Genomic DNA, 19,436 nt, shown 5'->3' on the forward strand with positions numbered 1-19,436 from the left:
AGAAAAATGATCAATCAGGAGGAATATAGTTGGTCCATTTTAATTACTATCTAAAACTTCTTTTACCTACCCTTCATAAATAACTACTATTATGTTATGACCTGATTTAAAAGAATTCTATAAACTATCATCTAGTTTCTCCAAGAAGTATAGTGAGTATAACTTTTAAATAGAAGATTATATAAAAAAAAAGAAACCTCTCATTTTTATTTCTGTCCATATTTTGGTTTGAAATAACTTGTGGTTTGTTTGGAATTATGCTTTTAAATGTTTAGAAATGAAGGCTGAGTTCTTCATTACTTGGGCTTTAGTTATAGAAACTTTCATATGTCATCACAATTAAGCCTATTAGGATAAGCTGTGAAGAAATCATTTCACAAACAAATTTTCAAAAGCATACAAGATTAATCCATATGCTGCTGAGATGAGGCACAATAAAGAAGCATTACTGAGATAATCTATGGCTAAAATGATGGTGTATGACTTATGATTAAGCTTCATTACCTGCAGAGCAAGGGGCTTCCATCTCATATTTTTCAGTAAAGCTGGTGCTGAGGTAAGCATGCTCTGAGGTCGCTTTTTCAAAGTTAAGATAACACCACTCGGGTCCTCTCGTAGTGCATTCACCAAATTTTTCAACTGCCACCCCACCTGGTAACCAGCAAAATCATTACAATAAAATTGAGGTACAGTATTCAAAGATTTAATGTTTTCCCCCTTTAATAAGATAAGTTAAAAATGAAAATCACATAATTGGTGTACCATCCTATCAATTGTTAGGAGATATATACTTAAGAAAGAAATTTTATCTTTGAATTGATTAACCATTTTATTGCATTAGAGTCCATATCATTATGAGATCAGCTAATGGACATTTACCACATCAGAGACTAAGACGGTATCCTACCAATGGAGTAATTTAGAATTTAAAGAAATTATGTCATCATTAATGCTGTGCAAGGTCTAGATCCAAGCTCTGTTCACAAGTACAATTTTAAAATTCACATGCCTGAAAACAAGGATTTGGCAATGTCCTGAGCTTACAAACTACACATGCTTTCTCATCACCATCTTTTAGAGATATGTAGTACAAGTGTCCACAAATTAGAGTGACATTACACTACCAATAGCTGATACTGACACACCAAGGCAACACTCTGATGCATGGAAGATAGCATCAATAAAATAAACCTTTTCCCATGCTATAAGATAGGATAAAAAATGATAAGGTAATACTAGTCCAATGCAGCAGCTATTGAAAATGTGTTCCAAACCACTCTATAAACTTAAAATATAATGTGTGGTATTTAATGAAGCCATTCTATCTGAATATCACCTCAAAACATACTGTATAATTAAACTAAAGTTCTTGATATATGTCCTAAAACCTGGCTCACTGTTATCCATTAAATTATTTCACTCATCATCGTTTTAATATTTTGAACATAGAATAATTTTTATTTAGTTTGCTTTTAGGATGGACTAATTATGCAGTTATCAGGCCTGAAATTTTAGAACTATGCTTTAAAGAAAGACATTCAAAATACCTAGTATTTCAAGGATAAAAAACATAAGAAAGAAACTTTTAATCACAACTCTAATGTATTAGATTTTGTCCAGGATGTGCTATATAAATGCACAAGGCCAACATTTATCCTAGGTTACAAGGAGGACTTAGCAAATGCTCTTACCAGAAATCTAGTTTCTTGCTAAGGCAATCAAGTGAAAGGGAATGGGTGTTTTTGTCTGGTACTCATGTTTTTGCCTGGAAGATAATGCTCAAGCTGCAAAGAGTGAGCACTTCACCAAAAGAAGCACAGATCCCCAGAGACTATGAGGAAGAAGCACTGTGAACCACAGCCACTGTAGAATAATGGGAAACTTTGGTTTACATAATGAATGAGCATTCCTTTAAACTCTAATATAGCTTAATTGAATGATGGCGAAGAGAAAGAGTTAGGACAAAAAAGAAGTGAGATGTTGTAATGTTTAAACCTCAAGGTTTCTCAGATCTGAATCAAAATGATCCTTAAGGTACTTGCCTAATATGAATAAGAAGCTGCCAATTTTTAAAGATACAAAGTCACATTAATGCAGATCAGCTAAAGTAATTGAATTGGTCAAATATCTGCCATTATATAAAAGTGGGATTATTACATGCCCAAAGGTATATTACATTGATTCTGATTACTCTGATAGCTAAGTAGTGTCCCTACGGATACTTCTAATAAGCCAAGAGTCAAAGTGAAGTGAATTCAAACCAAATTATTCATTTTGCTTGCCAAAAAAACAATATGAAGCAGATTTTGAATTCCAGATTTGAAGGGAGAAAATAAACTGTTTAAACAAAGATTTTATGAACAACTTATTAATGATAACCACATTTTTATCATTTATTCAAATAGTTGCTAACTACATGAAAGCAGCCAATAAGATGACCATATTTTTCTTTCAGCACACCTATTCTTACTTTTAAAATTAATTAATTTATTTTGTAGAGAGAGGGTAAAGAAGGGAGAGAGAGAGGGTGAGAAACACCAATGCTACAGAGAAACATCAATCGGCTGCCTCTCGCACGCGCCCCAACAAGGGATTGAACCCACAACCCAGGCATGTGCCCTAACCAAGAGGGGAACCAGTGACCTCTTGCTTTGCAGGATGATGGCCAACTAACTGAGCCACACTGATCCCGGCTCAGCGTTCCTATTCTTGATGAATTACACATTGATTTCTATCCATCAATTTCTTTCATTTTATTCTACAATATATTCATTGTGACTAGTTACAAAAATGTGAAGGCGAGATGGTGTTTTCCTGTGCAATGTTCAGTGCAATTTGTTTACCCTATTCCTCCACACTTTCTTATGCTCTTTTTGATGCACAATTCCAAAAAACAGAATTTTTTTTTGAGAAAGTAGAATTGTTTTTATGGGTGAGAAAGTAATAATTTAGTTAGATTTTAATTTTATAGCTGAATGTTATTCAATGGCAGAAAATTATATAATTTTACTACTTTTAATTAGTCTTCCAACTCTCACTGAGATATATTAGCAATATTTAAAACAAAGTAAGCAAATACATATCAAGATACATATAAAGTGTATATCTTAGACTCCCAAATTCTACTTCTACTACTACCATAAGGAAATGATTGGATAAAAGCAGAGATGTGCCACATATATGTTGCAGTACTATTTAAACCAATCAAGAATTGTAAATTATGCAAATGGCCATTAGTAAGGGCTATTAAAATTGTTGTGTAGAAAAATTAAGTTCCAAAATAGCAACTTTAATTAAATTCTACTTTTGTAAAGAATTATATATAGAAAACATAGGATATTAATATAGGGTTAATATCCAAAATACATAAAGAATTTACACAACTCAACACCAAACAATCCAGTTAAAAGATGGTCAAAGAACCTGAACAGAGACCTCTCCCAAGAAGACATACAAATGGCCAACAGGTATATGAAAAGATGCTCAACTTCACTAGCTATTAGGGAAATGCAAATCAAAACTACAATATGATACCACCTCACACCTGTTAGAAAGGCCATTATGAACAAGACAAGCAATAACAAGTGTTGGAGAGGTTGTGGAGAAAAAGGAACCCTCATTCACTGGTGGTAGGAATGTAAGCTTATGCCAGCACCGTGGAAATAAGTATGAAGGCTCTTCAAAAAATTAAAAATAGCATTACCATATGACCCAGAAATCCCTCTCCTGGGTATCTACTTGAAAAACTTGGAAACATGTATTCGCCAAGATACATGCACCCCTATGTTCATTGCAGCACTATTCATGGTGGCCAAGATGTGAAGACAACCAAAGTGACCTTTGAGAGAGGATTAGATAAAGAAGATGTGGTACATGTATACAATGGAATACTACTCAACCATAAAAAAAGAAGAAATACTGTCATTTGCAACAACATGGATGGACCTTGAAAATATTATGCTAAGTGAAATAAGTTAGTCAGAAAAAGCTAAGAACCATACGATTTCATTCATATGTGGGATATAAAACTGAAACTTACGGACACATACAACAGTGTGATGGTTATCAGAGGAGAGGGAGTTGGGGATCAGGGGTAGGGGGGGCCTAATATATGTTGATGGAAGATGGTTTATCTTTGGGTGATGGGCAAACGGTGCAATATACAGATCTTGTATCATAGAAATCTACACTTGAAGCCCATATGATCTTACTAACCAATGTTATGCCTATAAAGTTAATAAAACTAAAATAAAAATAATTGTTTTATAAATCTGTATTACTTTAGCTTCAATAAAGGTGATACAAATTCTCAAAAATAAAAAACATAGAAAGATATAGAATGCCATTAACAGTGGTTACATTAAAGGGGAGTAGAAAATACAATATATATTTTATTTTTTATAATTTTATTCTTGAACTTTTGGCAGTAAACATAAGTTATTTTCATAAACAACAAAATCAATGATATAAGTGGACTTATTCCTAGGTAGTAATATTCCAATTAGAAAATCATGAATTTTATGAATTACCTACTGGGGACTGTATGCTACTGATTGAAAATTTCCATCAAATGTCAGAACCAGAAAGATGTTACTTAAAGCAGTAAATGGTAGTGATGGAGAAATCATATCTGCTCTGTGCACTATATTTCTTGATGATTAGTAAAATAAAAACAAATTCATTATTCAGTTGTGCTCAGTAACTCAAGAGGTATATTAGCTATTGATTATTGATTCAATGAATGATGTGAGTAGATATCTAAGGGTTAAGTCAGGTTCACATAAAAATTATTGAATGAGAATAAAGCTGATTGAGTAATTCAGACTTTGTGTAACATTTTTTATTGTTCTTCAGTTACAGTTGTCCCAATTGTTCCCCCGTTGCTCTCCCCTGCCCCGCCCACCCCCTCCAGCTCCCTCAGTCAATCCCAGTACTTGTATAAGCATAAACAGCAACCAGACCTCATGCCTCTTATTCAAATAGTTCTTTTTTCCTTAGACCTTTCTCAAACTTCCTAATTTGGATCATTTCTTCATCAGTTTCTGTCTTCTCTACTACATATAATTCTTAACAATTGTCCCCATTTATTGGATTGTATCATGTTCTATTTAGCAGCAAATATGATATGGTCCCAGAGTTCCAAGAAAAATGATTCCCAGCTCTAGTTCTGTGACATCCTAACATATCTTCAGCCATATAATAAAGTGTAGAGAATTCTGGAAATTAATTTATTTTTCTTTAAATGTTATTGAGATACTTATGGCTGGCAGATGATAGCAGGGATTGAGTAGAAGGTATGATAAAGTGAGGGAAATAGCTGTTATAACTTTAAGATACTTAGGAGCCTCCATTTAGGAGCTAAATGTAATGGTATACACATGTTAAAAATAAGTAAAGTATATCAATGCATGTTAATCATTTTTCAAGATTAGCTTTCAATTTTCTCATTTAAGTTTTTGGCTATAGTTTTTAAATATTAGGCATGACAGACTTGAATTAGAAACCATGGGAAAGTATTCTGTAATAGTAATATGAAAAATGACTTTAAAGTATTCTTTACAATGAAAATCTTTCTGTATTAGGAAATAGAGGGAGCTTTGAAAAAGGGAAGAAAGGATTCTAATGGACATTAATACAGGAGTATAATCCACTAATCTGGGAAGGCATTAAATAAGTAAAAAATCTTAAGAGCTAATGGTTATGGATATATATGAAAAAAATTAATAACCAAAGATTCCAAAAAGGAATTGGTTAATTTATGAAATAGTGAGCTTAACACCAAAAAAAGTTTTAATATTATTGCACAGGCTAAAAGATTAGGTTTCCGAAGTCATAATACATTCTGACTCTAATACACAGAATGGGTAGGAAAATGCAAGTACACCACATGACAACAGATTAGCTTAAGTAAAGGAATGTGGTCCTGGTACATCTCTGATTAATGTCCTCCATCTTTTCTTACTCACACCAATAAGTGTAGGTATTTCCTCTGGGCTAGGTATTAGATCCCTTTCTAATATTTCATGTAGTCTTCTTACAACAATCTCTTCTCTTCCCAGAGCTTCTACTAAGAACTTTCTGCATGTGACTCTCAAATCTTTCTAACCATCCCTGCTTCCTATAAAGAACTCTAGTGACATATTTCCAACAGTTCAATTCATCCACACTAATAGATACTGAATAATAAAGTCCCAATAATTCACTATACTAGATCTTGATATCTATATTACATTCCTTTTATTTATATGTATCTTCATTCTTACAACAGCCCTATGAGGTAAACTATTAAACGCAATTTACATGTGAAGAAACTGAAGCAAAAAGAGATTAAGTTTTGTTGGTCAAGACTACAAATATAGTAAGTGGAAAAGCCAGAATTCTCACTCAAGTCTGTCTGATTCTAAAGCACAAAGCACTATGAGAACAAGCATCCTGCCCTAAATATCCCAGTGGTAGTACAAATGAATGTAACACTTTAAAGTCAAACTCATTATCCCTACTCTCATTCAACAGCAGCAACAACAAAAAGTTCCCCATTACCTTTTCAAGTTTGGAGTTTGGACTCAATGACTGTCCCCTCCCTTTGGTTGGGAAGAATACAGCCACTAATGCCTCTTCTCACTGCCTTAGTTTTGGTTTGGGTACCTGATTGCTAGACTTAGAACAGGGGCCTAACTGGTCTTTCCACTTTTACTCTTGAAGTTCCAAAAGACCACCAGTGTAAGTGTTCTTCCTTTTAAGCCAGTGAAAAAAATCAATTCCTCACAAAGGTCCCTCATCGATATGACCATAGCTGTTTCCTATTCTTTCTTAAAAATTTTTTTATTTATTTATTTTTAGACAGGGGAAGGGAGGGAGAGAGTGAGGGAGAGAAAGATCAATGTGTGGTTGTCTCTCATGTGCCCCCCACCAGCGACTTGGTCCACAACCTAGGCATGTGCCCTGACTGGGAATCGAACCAGTGACCCTTTGGTTCGTAGGCCAGTGCTCAGTCCGCTGAGCCACACCAGCCAGAACTATTATTTCTTTTTAATGGGTTCTCAAACTTTAGCATGTGTTAGATTCACCTGGAAGACTTGTTAAAACATAGATTGCTGTTTGAACCTCCAGAATTTTGATCTAATAGGCCTGAGGTGGGACCCTATAATTTGCATGCTTTTTTTCACAAGTTAGTAAGTAATGCTGATGCTACTGGCTGGGAACCACATTTTGAGAACCCCCGTACATATATCATGTACATGTACATCTTGTAGGCAATGACTCACTCCTGTCTAGGATATTTTAGGTGTTTAATATGCGAACATCAGGCATTGTAATTTTTAAAATCACTAAGTCTTGTCTGCCTCCCATGCATTATGGATAAAATGGTGCATGCAGCTCAGTCTGTGTCTCATTATTGAGCAGGGGGAGAATTGAGCAGGTAGATAAACATTTACAGGAAAGTGAGAGAAGTATCTCAACAGGGTTAATACAGGATGCAATTGGATCCCTCAACATGGGCATCTAACCAATCCTTGAGAGTTCAGGGAAGGTTTTGTAATAGTCTAAGCTGAATTTTTTTAGGAGTTACGTGAAGGGGATGTGGAGGATGAGGGAGTAAAGAAAGCCACAGGAGAAAGTAACACTAGTTTGAGCAAATTGCAGTAGTTCAGTATGAGTGGAACTGTTGGTAAAATAAGTACAATACATGTTCTCCTCAAACACTGTACAGTTACCTTCAATGATGTCTTTGCAAAAGCACTCTTCCTTCTGCTTGCAATTTTTCTCCTATCTATAAAATCTTACTTATCCATAATGGCTCATATTATATGCAATATCCATCATAAAGTGTCTTACAGCTAGAGCCATATTTTCCTCACGTGAATCTCATAGCACACTGTATTTCTATAGTGGCATTTTCTCACACACTGTTTCTTATTAAACTTATATACTTTTTCTCACCCCCCACTCCACTCCACCCACCCTCACAAACTGGATTTTGAAGGTTCCTTTTATTTTTTGGAGAATAAAAACTGAGTCTTATTTGCCTGGTTAAACCTGGAGTTGATACGCTGCCTTAAAATGGTAGACACATTATTTGTTAATAACTTGACTACTCAGATAATATGGAGACATGAGAATGTATATGTTTCAGAGACAATAAAGTGCCTTGGAACGCAAGGGGAGTTTAGTTTTGTATGTAAAACCAAGATTTAGTATTGATTTTTTCTCTAAATGTAATATAATTGATAGTAAATTGATGCTAAAGTTATAATAGACATTCTTTACTCCAAATTACCAAATAAACTTCCTTATAAGTGAATAGTTTTAAAAAGAGTGTATATATCTTGAATACTCCAGACCTGAATTCAGAGTGATGTGACTATGACAAGGAATATAAAAGTGGATATAGTTTCTGTTTGTCAAAGAAAAATTCTGCTTTATCATACATATTACGCAAACATTAAAATTTTTTCCCTAGAAAAAGATTTTGTAGGACTTCTAAATAGACCAAATTTCTCTTTCTAAATATTTAATAGAATATTTCATTCACATTGCATTCATGGGCTAGAATAAACCTCTTAAAAACCACCATATGCATCTTACACACAATATGTCTTATTAGCTATAGATAATATGTTTGCCATGTATGTTGAACTACCAATGATATCTTCCTTATCATCCAAGGTAGCAAAAGTCAGTGTCTCTAAGCAGTTACTAGTTTATCACTTTCTAGTTTATATGTAATCCCCAACTTTCACACTGAAATTTATTTTATATACAACACAACTGGATTAAAATTTCTCAATAAAATCTTTAAGGTTATCACAGGTGTTAAAAGCCAAAGGGGTTCTGCTTCCTTGTGGATGGGGCTTGTAACTTTTTGATCAGGCTGAAGCAGACACCAGAGGTTCCCAGGTGAAGGATAATATAAGTGGGCAGGTCCTTGGACAATGGGTTGCCTGGATTAGATGCAGAAGAGGCTTTTTGGGCTGGTGCTGAAGAGATGCAAGACTTCCCTTCCTCTTGGTACACAGAGGGAAGTTGTCTCTGACCCCTTGAGGACTCGCCCTAGCCCATCTGATTTCCAAACAACAGCTGGTGAATTATTTGACCAATATATGAAAGGAATCTCTACTCTATGGTCCCAAGTAGTAGACAAAGTTATAAATAAGCATAAAGGTAAGAATTTAAGCCTTTGAACCCAAACTCTCTTCACCTTTGTTACAATTGTATTTGGAGATACAAGAAAGCATTTCTATACCTAAAGGAAGGAAGATAGGACATTTCTTAAAATATTTTCAGAGTTATTATCCTTCACAAGACAAAGTATCAGATTCATTAACATTTACACATGCTCCTATGTATTCACACGCTCTTACTTATAGGTTGTAATTTATAAACGATACAAAGGAAATTTCAGACTTGAGGTGTGCGTATATGAATGTGTGATGATGAGTCACACTATACACAAACGTCCTTCTGCTCTTTTTAAAAGCACTGAAGAGACTTAATTCAATATACAACCCAACACACTGTGACTAATGATACTGTGCCAAAATTTTTGGTATTTGAGATATTTATTAGTGTTATGTTTCTTTGCATTACTAAAAAGTTATTGAAGTATCTAATGAAGTCAACATTTATACTGATGACTGCCTCTTTCTTTAGCAAAATAAGCTATGGGGAAGAAATGTCATATATTATAAAGATTTCAGTAGTAATGAATTCGGATACACAATATCTTTAAAAGATCTTACAACTACTAAATTTTGAGTACCAATCTACAGACTGCACCAGACTTAAATTTTCCCCACAAAATGCTAATGAGAACATCTTAAAATGTTATCCTATAGTTTATTTGGAGATATCCTCATTTTGTTATTCCACAATCATTTATTTACTGAATAGAAATAGAGAATTACCCATGTTCAAATATAAAGAAATACAAGCTGAAAGGTATGCATTTGGTTAAGTAAACATATGCAAGAAAGTGATTTTAAATTCCAGCAAAGTAATTTAAATAGGTAATTCGTAGTATTCAGAGATGTCCCAAAGATGTCTCTATGTTAAATAAAACCTTAGTATTGACATTTTTACATATATGATTAGGAGCAATTATCCTAGGAAATGATAAAAGGAGCGTGCATTTGCAAAGAAGAAATATGGACATTAAAAGTTTTATTTTCATTATGAAATTTTACATCTTTATTCATTGAGCCACTTTTCATTTCACAGCCTCCTTAATTTTAAAAGGCCCTTATCCAGTGAAATAAGAATACATCAAAGCATTTTAAGGCATTTTTAAAATGTGGCTTAATTTTACAGTAAAACCTGGATGAGGCTGAGCTATGCACAATTTGAATTTACATGTTTTAGTAATTAATATATCCATATGAATTTCATAGATAGTCACGTACATAATGTATGTGTGCATTATGTTTAAAGAGAAAGCAGAGAGGACATAATTTCTCAATGCTAAAACTGGATAGGGAGTCCAAGAGAGAAAGCAAACTTGAGCAGTACAAGAAGCTAGTATTTTTTCACTTATTGCATACTATCTTTCTGGAGTCTTTTCTCCATAACCAAGAAGTTCTGAGGTTTAAATCAGAATTTTCTGAAGAACTCATGAGGAAGCTTATGGAAGGAAGAAGATAGTAATCATAATTTTTTTCCTTAAAGTTTTATGAATCACCCACATTTACACCAAAGGTGATACATTTCCATTTCCTATTACTCACATTATCTCCTGGTACCTATCACCCATAGTAACTGCAGCCTTTGTATTACTGATGTCTATGCATCTGTGTCAAACTGATTAAAAAACTGTGGGTATAGTTTGGCATCTTCAACACAAGCTCTCTTTCCCTTCTGCCATTTCAATAAGACATTTAGTAATGTTGCAATCTCTGAAGACAAAGGTTTATTTGGGGGGCTTCATGGTTTACATTCACATATGCTATAGAAAACTAAATAGAATTCGATTTTGTTTTTCTTTCATCATCATTCATTGTGGCCTTTAACTTCTTCAAAAGATAAAATTGAGTGAGTCTGAAAGCCTCTGCTAGGGAGATGTAGGAGTAAGACAATCACATCAAAGTGAAAGGCGGCAGGAGCAAATCTTTGATCGCACCACAGAAACTTATTCCCCAACACCTAAAATAAATAAGATATTTTAAAAGAAACATGATAATACAGTCTTTAACAAAAATTTTATGAAGATAGTTACATGGGTTAAATTTTAAAAACAATTTTGGGTTTGCATATATTTGGAAATTATTACATTTCAGCCTTTCCTTCCTATATTTCATTTTTGTTCTTCTTGCAAAGATATTAGAAATATGTATATTTAAAAATAAAAAGTAGAGTCCTGGTCACCAAAGCTAAGGGATGAAACAAAGCATTGGTAGCTAAAAATCTTTCAGGAAGAACTATAAAGGACACATGGACAAAACCAAGGGGGGGTGGGATCAGGAGAGGGAGGTGGGGATGGCTGGGGTGTGGGGGGATTGTAGGGGAAAAATGCAGACAACTGTACTTGAACAACAATAAAAAAATGAAAAAAATTGTAAAAAAAATCTATAGTTCCTATTAATAAGAATTCTGAGAGAGAATAAAGAAAACATTTATACTTATTTTAAAAATCATGCTTAAATTTAAGAATACAAATGAAAAAATAATTAAAAAATAACCCAAATCCTAGTATGCACAAAAGGAACATGCTTAAAAATTTACAACTACTTGCTATGAATAATCTTTATAATGTCACATAATGTTAGACAATTAACAAGGATATGTTTATTTGAGAATATTCAAATATTGCAATAGAAGTCTATATTTATCAAAACAAAACCAAAGCATGTGTATACAGCTAAATAACAACATTCTAAATCTATCTTAATAAAAATTTTAGTTTATGAACTTCCATAATGACTATAAATACTGTCACTGTAGAAGTTATATTTAAAAGTCATTTTACCAGGAATCTAATAACTGAGACAAAAAAGGTAACTCAATGTCCACTGTAAATGGGGCTGTAGTGAACTCTCTCTGCCATTTGTTCCAATTAAAAAAAAAATCCCTTGGTGCCCAGTATTGAGGTTAAGCAGCTGAAAGGAAATGTAAAAATAATCAGTGGCTACACTACCTAAAGTTTCAGCCACCATGCTGATCAGAATGTTAATTTAGTGGATGAAGCCTCTATTAGAATCCTAGGGCTAAATAACATAAAAAGAAGTTAAGTATTTAAGATTTTGCTTGAATTTCCTATTCTATGGTGCTCTAAGGTGTTTCTCTTTCATGTAATTATCTTCATCAGGCAATTAACTGTTACCTAGTAATTGGACCCCCTTCCCCCCAGACAGAAAGTAGATTAGGCAGCTAAGACTAGCGGATTTTTGCCTTTTTGGTAGTGGTAGGAACAGGGTTGCAGCTTATTGATACTGACTTGCATACTTAACAAGCTGAAGTAGGTAAGAATGTCAGCCAATAGACACATATTAAACACATAAAACAATCACTTATGAGGAAACCTTTTTAAAATTCCATGTACAATAACTAGATCATATTAAATGAAAGATGAGGCCACTGAAAGATGTTGTCTAATAATAAATACAAATCTGAGTAACCATTTTAAAATGCAATTTCTCTTTTCCTGGGGAAGCTAGTAAGGACTACATAAATAAGAAAAAAGCAAATTAGGATGCAGAGATCTGCAGAGAAAATAAATTGGTTAACAGAAAGTTACCATTATGAAGTCATCATACAACTTAATCTCTTTTATATAAAAACTTAAGGTAATAAATTTTAGTTTGGTAACAGAAAAATCATAAAATATTATATTGGATAATAAACTAATTAATTGATTTCCCTAGGCAAAATAATATATAGTTTATATCAATATATGGTACTTCAAAGCTAGTTTCTACACATTTTCATAAAATCCACAATGTTCAAGTAAAATAAAAAAAATTATGATCATCTCATAAGCTACTTGTTATATAAGGTAAAATTTGAAATAAAACATTACTGAATAACTAAAATCTATGATTCATTGTTTCCTTTTTCCCTTCTAAAAGAGACCAATTCACTGGCTCTTCTAGAATACCAATTTCTTAGAATTCTAACAGAGTTATTTTAGGGTATTATCAAAACTACTTATTAAGCAATACAGTAAGCACCATACTACTACAGATAATCTCTGTGTATTTAATACAGCAACATCTTGTATTTACCAGAATAAAATGTAAGGTGCACCAGAAATAGTGCTATTTGAGGTCTCAGTTTTCAATATTTGGGTATGAAGAATTATAAGATACATACTTTCTCCTTTGAGAATGGAGAACAGAAGAAAGTAGGCAAGAATGAAAAAAAACTGAAGAGAAACAGTTAAGTAAGAAGAGATGAAGATGTTAAAGGAAAAGGGAAGAAAATGAAGTTAGAAGAAAAATCTGAAAAACAAAGATGACAATTTAGTAAATTAAAAATAGAGAGAGAGAGAGAGAGAGCGAGCACCTCTGGGGTTAGCCAATATCATGCTATTGATTCCACTCAAAGGGCTACTCTTCCTGTTGAAGTCTAGGACTAGGGTTGTAGGGTGAGAGGGAAGGAAAAGAAGAACTGGGCTTTAATGGGTCACCACACTCTCCATCCATTCTGATTATGTTGGCATTCCCTTTAATCAATACTTTACTGTCCTGGGGTTGAAGGAACAAGAGGGAGAGGACAGGGTCAAAAATGGGAGACTAGAGTGAGGATAAGAGAATAAATGAGACACCTTTGAGAATTATATAAATGAAGTTAGAATAGCCCTTCCAGATGACATTATAAACCTTTAATTTGTTCCTTCCAACACCCTCCACCCCATCCCCTCTGCCATCCCCAGTTTAACTCTTGCTAAACAATGTTCACTATTTGGGGTTAGAAGAACCACTAGCTGTAGCACGCATCTTCCATCCCTCACTAATCAATGCTCAACATCCTATTTGCTGCAGTCTGTCTTCTTAACTATCCCAACCTGGTTATTTTCCATTCCAGTAGTCTCTACAGCCACATCTATTAAACCACTTTTTTTTTTTGACAGAATGTAGTCACCAGGTTCCAGAAGACCTTTCAAAATAATAAGAATATTTAAAAATATTTACACAAAATAAAATGAAATTTTTCCAAATGCTGGATCGAACCATCACATATCCCACTCTTTTCATCTGATATTCCTATGAAGAAAATTAAAGCTTTAGAACACACATCAAAAAAGCGGATTAACATGAAATTTAACAAATTTATTAGGAATATGCCCAAAGAGATAGCTATAAATATTGAATAGTCTCATCAACTAAAAAACATGTTAAAAGTGCATCGTGAGGGCAGAGTTGCTGAGTCAAACTATGCCGAGGTATCTCCCAGAGAGAGGGATGTAGTGACAGATGAAGTGGAAAAAATCTTGGGAGATTCCAGCAGCCTTTGAGGAGTTGCATCTTCACTGGCAGGGAAGACATGCAATGGGACTCAGTCTGCTTTGCTTGGATGTTCATGATTTTCTCTTCTTCCTACCTGGCAGCCACAGTTTCTCAGCCACAGAAGTATGGTCATTTGAAAAGCTTAAAAGCCACTTACAATAAAAAATATAGCAACATGAAAAAGGACATAAAACTTCCAGTTTCATTTTAAATAAGAAAATATACTTTTTTTTAAAAAAAGCAAACTCAGAGCACACACATCTAATTGTACATCTTGAAGATATACCATACTAGCAATCTCAAAAAATAGTACTTGAATTCATCTGTGATTCGTTCAACTTTCTCAGACTCATAGCGAAAAAATTCGAATTGCTTTTCTAGATATTTAAAAATAAGAATAGTTATCAGATTTTATTTTGTACAATGGTACCTATATCAGTAGAAAATTTTGAAATTACAGAAAAATACTAACTACTCAACGGGCTAATAACATTCGAACTAAAAGACTAACTATCACTCTTTTCATTAGTGAGTCTAAATTGTTATAGAATATTACTGACAATATCTCACTATTTTGATCAATTACTGGATTAAAATATTAAATTTGCATTTCAAATGTATTAAGCCATAGTTTAATGTAATTATTATATCATAACCAACCTGGTAATAAATGTAGGAATATAAGGGGTAATTGTAGACTACAAATAGTTTATACTTGTTTCAACGAATTTATCTACCTATCCAATCTTTCATAGTAACAAAACCCAGGAAAATTCCATTTCACCACCTCTGTATACTGGGTAGTAAAACAATTAAAAGCACTATAAAGACCACAATGCACACTACAGCAAGAAAAAGAGGGCAGAGTAAGCTGCATTTCATAAAATGCACCATTTTTGCACAAATATGCCTCTCACTTGAACAGAAAGATCTGGTAATTGATCGCAATATTAAGGAAGAATAGTGTCATGGAATTCAACATATTTTCCTGTCAGAGACTGCCTTTATTGTTATCCAAAATCAATTTGTAGGTTCTAGCAGCAGTCTGTCAAGAAACTGGACTCCAATGGGCCCAACTATTGTAGCAAGTAAAAGGAAGAAAAAAGGAGGTCGAAAGTTAATTTTTATTGAGCTACTACTGTGTGCCTGGCATTGTGATAAGCGTTTTATATATCTTATTTATCTGAAGGAAAGGAGTGAAAAAGTTAAATTTCAATGCCATTTCTAATTTTAGTTCTACTGATCCTACCCCCGTTATGTAAATTCTCACTTCCTTTCCTCTTCTCTTATCCTTGGCCCCACTTAATCTCTCACTGAATCCGGAGATTTACTTACATGATTGTTAGAATTCTTCCCCTTTTGTCTGATAATTTTATAATTTGAGTTTGGGGAGGGAGTATAGTGAAACTAAAGTAAGAGCATGGGCCTTAGACTCAGAGAGCTTGGTGTTGTAGGTTAAGTTAAATAATCACTCTAAGTCTCAATTTCCACATATACCTTCTTTGTAGGATCACTGTAAGGAATAAATGACATAAAATAAGTAAAGTACTTAACATTATGCTTGGCACACTGTAAGAACTCAGCAAGTGCTGGCTATGATTATCATTATAAAAAGGTAAAATGATGCTTCAATAGTTACCATAGCTCACTTAAAGCCATAAGTCAATTTCAGAGCAAAAACTGGAAGTTTCCCCACCATTATTTTGTGTAGTTGTCAATATTTTAGAATATTCCTGTGATGCAAAGATATATTTACACATTCTCATAGTATTTAAATATCATCAATAGATATAGATACATTAGCTCATTTGTACCTTTTAAAGATTTTCGTATTCATTTCATAAATAGCAGAATCTTTGCTCCACAAAGAGTATCCTTTAAACAATTTATTTTTCATTAGAGACTAATTTCTATCCTCTTAGAATTGACCAACTGGAAATTGGCCCATCTATCCAACAGATGTCATGTTTGTTAAGGTCATGTTGGAGAAATGGAAGCAACTTGAACACTAGAAGAGGGGGAAACTGCCTGTCTAACGAAGCAGCTGCTTCGTCGCACTATCCAAACCCTCATCCTGGGGGATAAGAAACTTTAGTCAGGACAACCACTTTGTACAGTTTCTAGTGATGAGAACTTAATCATCATCAAAACTGTCATAGTGTGCAAAGGCTTTTTTGATTACTAACATTCTGCATTAATTCCTATTAACCTTATACTCACGTGTTTAATTTTTAAATTTACATTAGCTTTTATTCACTTAGATAATGAACTCATTGAAGAAATACCATAACTTTAATTATCAGTGTTCAGTAGCCTCTCCAAATTACCCCAAACTTCTCAGTTTATTTAAAGCCAAAATTAAAATGACTTCAGCCTTAAGATCAGTAATCAGAGAAAGGTCAGAATTTTCACAAAAGTCTTCTAACCCCCAAAATTTGGCCTTTCTTTTTAAAATTTCTCCTATGCAAAAGCAAATTTAGTTAAAGGTACAACAAGAAATAATTACTCATGCTAAAAAATTAGTGAGCTCTAAAAATATTTACCACAACAAAAACATTTTTCTAAAATGGGGATTATTATATTAATGATAAGATTATTTCACCTTCATTTTTTTAAACAATATATTCTATTTGGGCAGAGATATGAGAACAAAGTGAACTGAGACAGAAAATAGTCTAAAATGAAAATCACGTGGTGTTCACTTTCTAAATCTGAGATTAAGAAATATAGCCCTTGAAAACCTACCGTAGGCACAGAATGCTACTGTCATTCTTAGCCTAGAAGGGGATTCATGAAGTTCATAAAGCAAGAAAATTTTATGAACTTATTTAGTTCAGTGCAATAGTTTTAAAACTAACACTGTAGTACTCTTTTGGGAAATGAACAGCTAATTCAGCTACTAAATATTAATTTAAAAAATCAACATTCAAAATAAATTAATATACCAGATAATTTAATGAACATATCAATCTTAAAGTAGATGAATGCTGTTAAAAAACATATCAACTAGGTAATGCAATAATTTGTAAAATAAAACTTAAAAGTTATATCAAGAAAATGATAAATTTGTATGCATTGTGACTTTAATTTATATTCTAAATTATTATCCCAGTTCATGGGGCACATAATGTTACCTTGTAGCTGTCCATATAGAAATGCATATCTAACCTCAGTCACCACCCAAATTCCTCATGTTCTTTTAAAACTATGCCTTACATTCATTCCATCAAATAATTAAGAAGAATAGCCATTCAATTATTTTTTAAAAGGTTATTCAACTATTTTCTACACAAACAGGCATTTCATTTCATTGATTTTTTCAAACTTTAGGAAATGTTTATATTAGTTCCTCCCACTGACTCAGAAGGTAATTATACATACCACAGTCTGATGATTAACTTGAATCACTTCATCCCCAGCATGGATTTTTTTGCACCGATCTGCAGGTGACTAAATGTAACATAAAGGAAATGATAAAGAATATAAATTTTATCAGTCATGTCCTCTCTCTGAAACACTGTAATAAATTCACCTCTTTAAATTAGATCAATAATTTAATTATCATCTTCTAGGAATTAAGCTAACAAAAGATTACTAGCTTTTAATATAGTGTTGCATTCTATTTATAACTAATGATGGAAAGTAGAAATGCAAAACAATATATAGATATTTATGTTATAAAAGACCAGTACATTTCTGAGAGCATAATGGGGGGATAATAATTGGTATTAGCCAGTGCAAACTTTATACAGGCAACCCTAGTAGGGTCTACTGGGCAAATGGTTCAAAAATGCAATTGAAAACATTATCTTTTTAAACTTTGATCCTTTCTATTTAATGCAAATAATTCACATTAACTTTAGCAAATAAGTATTTTCAAGTATATGCTTATGATCAGCATCAGAACTCTGTCAACTGATGATTAAATCACTAATTTATTTCATTATTAATACCATTGATTCTGAATAACTTAGAAAACCAAGTTAAAAGTTACATTATATAACATTCTCTATCTAAATGTCTAATTATAAGAACATCCCATTTCTTATGTTTCATACAGTGTAATATATTGGCAAACAAAACCACACTAAATAAAACTAAAATGCCTGAATTTCCACAAGAGGTAACAATTTCATCACTTTTTAAAAATTCTCATAAGAGACTAAAAAAAAAAGTAAGCAAAAACCAACTTTGGTAAATTAATGTGACAAGTTTATGAAGTCTTTAGAAAACTAACATGAGATTTAAGATAGAAATTTTATAATATTATAGGTATGGATAATGAATTTAAAATACTATTCTTTATTTTCCTTTAGTGACTACTAATCATTGATTATACATATTGCAATGTGTATGAACTCCTAAATGTACAGAAAATGTGTTTTAATGAAAAATATACTTGTGCATTCATGTGTGTTAATTTCTCTATCAAACACAAGTATAAATACTGTAATATTTATTTATTAGTACCTACTGAAAGCTAATGAAGAATGATATGGTGATGGAATTGCAAAGTAAAATGCTACATTTGAGACACTGGAATAGGATTTACTTTAAAAGTGACTTCTTATTCCTTTATTTTTTTATCCTTTTTCCAATTTCCAATTATTTCAAAAACAAATAAGTCAAAACAATATTAACTTCAATTTCAACAAATTTTAAAATCCACAAAAAATTATTTGCCATAGGCTACAATTCAAGACAAGGTGATATAAGGAATTCCAGTTTGAAGCAGTAACACAAGTATACTATTGAGAGGACAGTTCATCTAGGATATTAACCCAACCCTAAGAATGATGTCATAACAAGAAAAAAATTGTATTTACTTTACAACATCTTTAGGAGGTGGGTATATTAAAAAATCAGACAAGTACCATTTAACAGTTCTAAAAAGTTTGTAAATCATTACTTTAACAGAGCGGTAACTTTAGAGACAGTCCTTGTGCTATTTGGCTCACAATTGATGTTTTTAAAGGATAGTAGAGAAGAAAAATATCT

The 19,436-nt window shown here is 32.8% G+C and overlaps 1 protein-coding gene across 4 annotated transcripts in view; it reads right to left on the reverse strand.

Moving 5' to 3' along the window:
- Positions 1–19,436, reverse strand: part of CNKSR2 (connector enhancer of kinase suppressor of Ras 2) — a 280,032-nt gene that overhangs the window by 121,386 nt on the left and 139,210 nt on the right. For 2 of the 4 annotated variants that reach the window (XM_053917525.2, XM_053917524.2), the window contains exons 8-9: positions 17,820–17,888; positions 505–651 (exon numbers count right to left, since the gene is read on the reverse strand). In XM_053917525.2, coding sequence (XP_053773500.1) covers positions 505–651; positions 17,820–17,888 — 216 coding nt within the window. The remainder of the gene's footprint in view (positions 1–504; positions 652–17,819; positions 17,889–19,436) is intronic. The other 2 variants (XM_053917527.2, XM_053917526.2) reach the window with 1 other exon arrangement.

Source organism: Desmodus rotundus, chromosome X, assembly GCF_022682495.2.
Source record: "Desmodus rotundus isolate HL8 chromosome X, HLdesRot8A.1, whole genome shotgun sequence".
Taxonomy (NCBI): domain Eukaryota; kingdom Metazoa; phylum Chordata; class Mammalia; order Chiroptera; family Phyllostomidae; genus Desmodus; species Desmodus rotundus.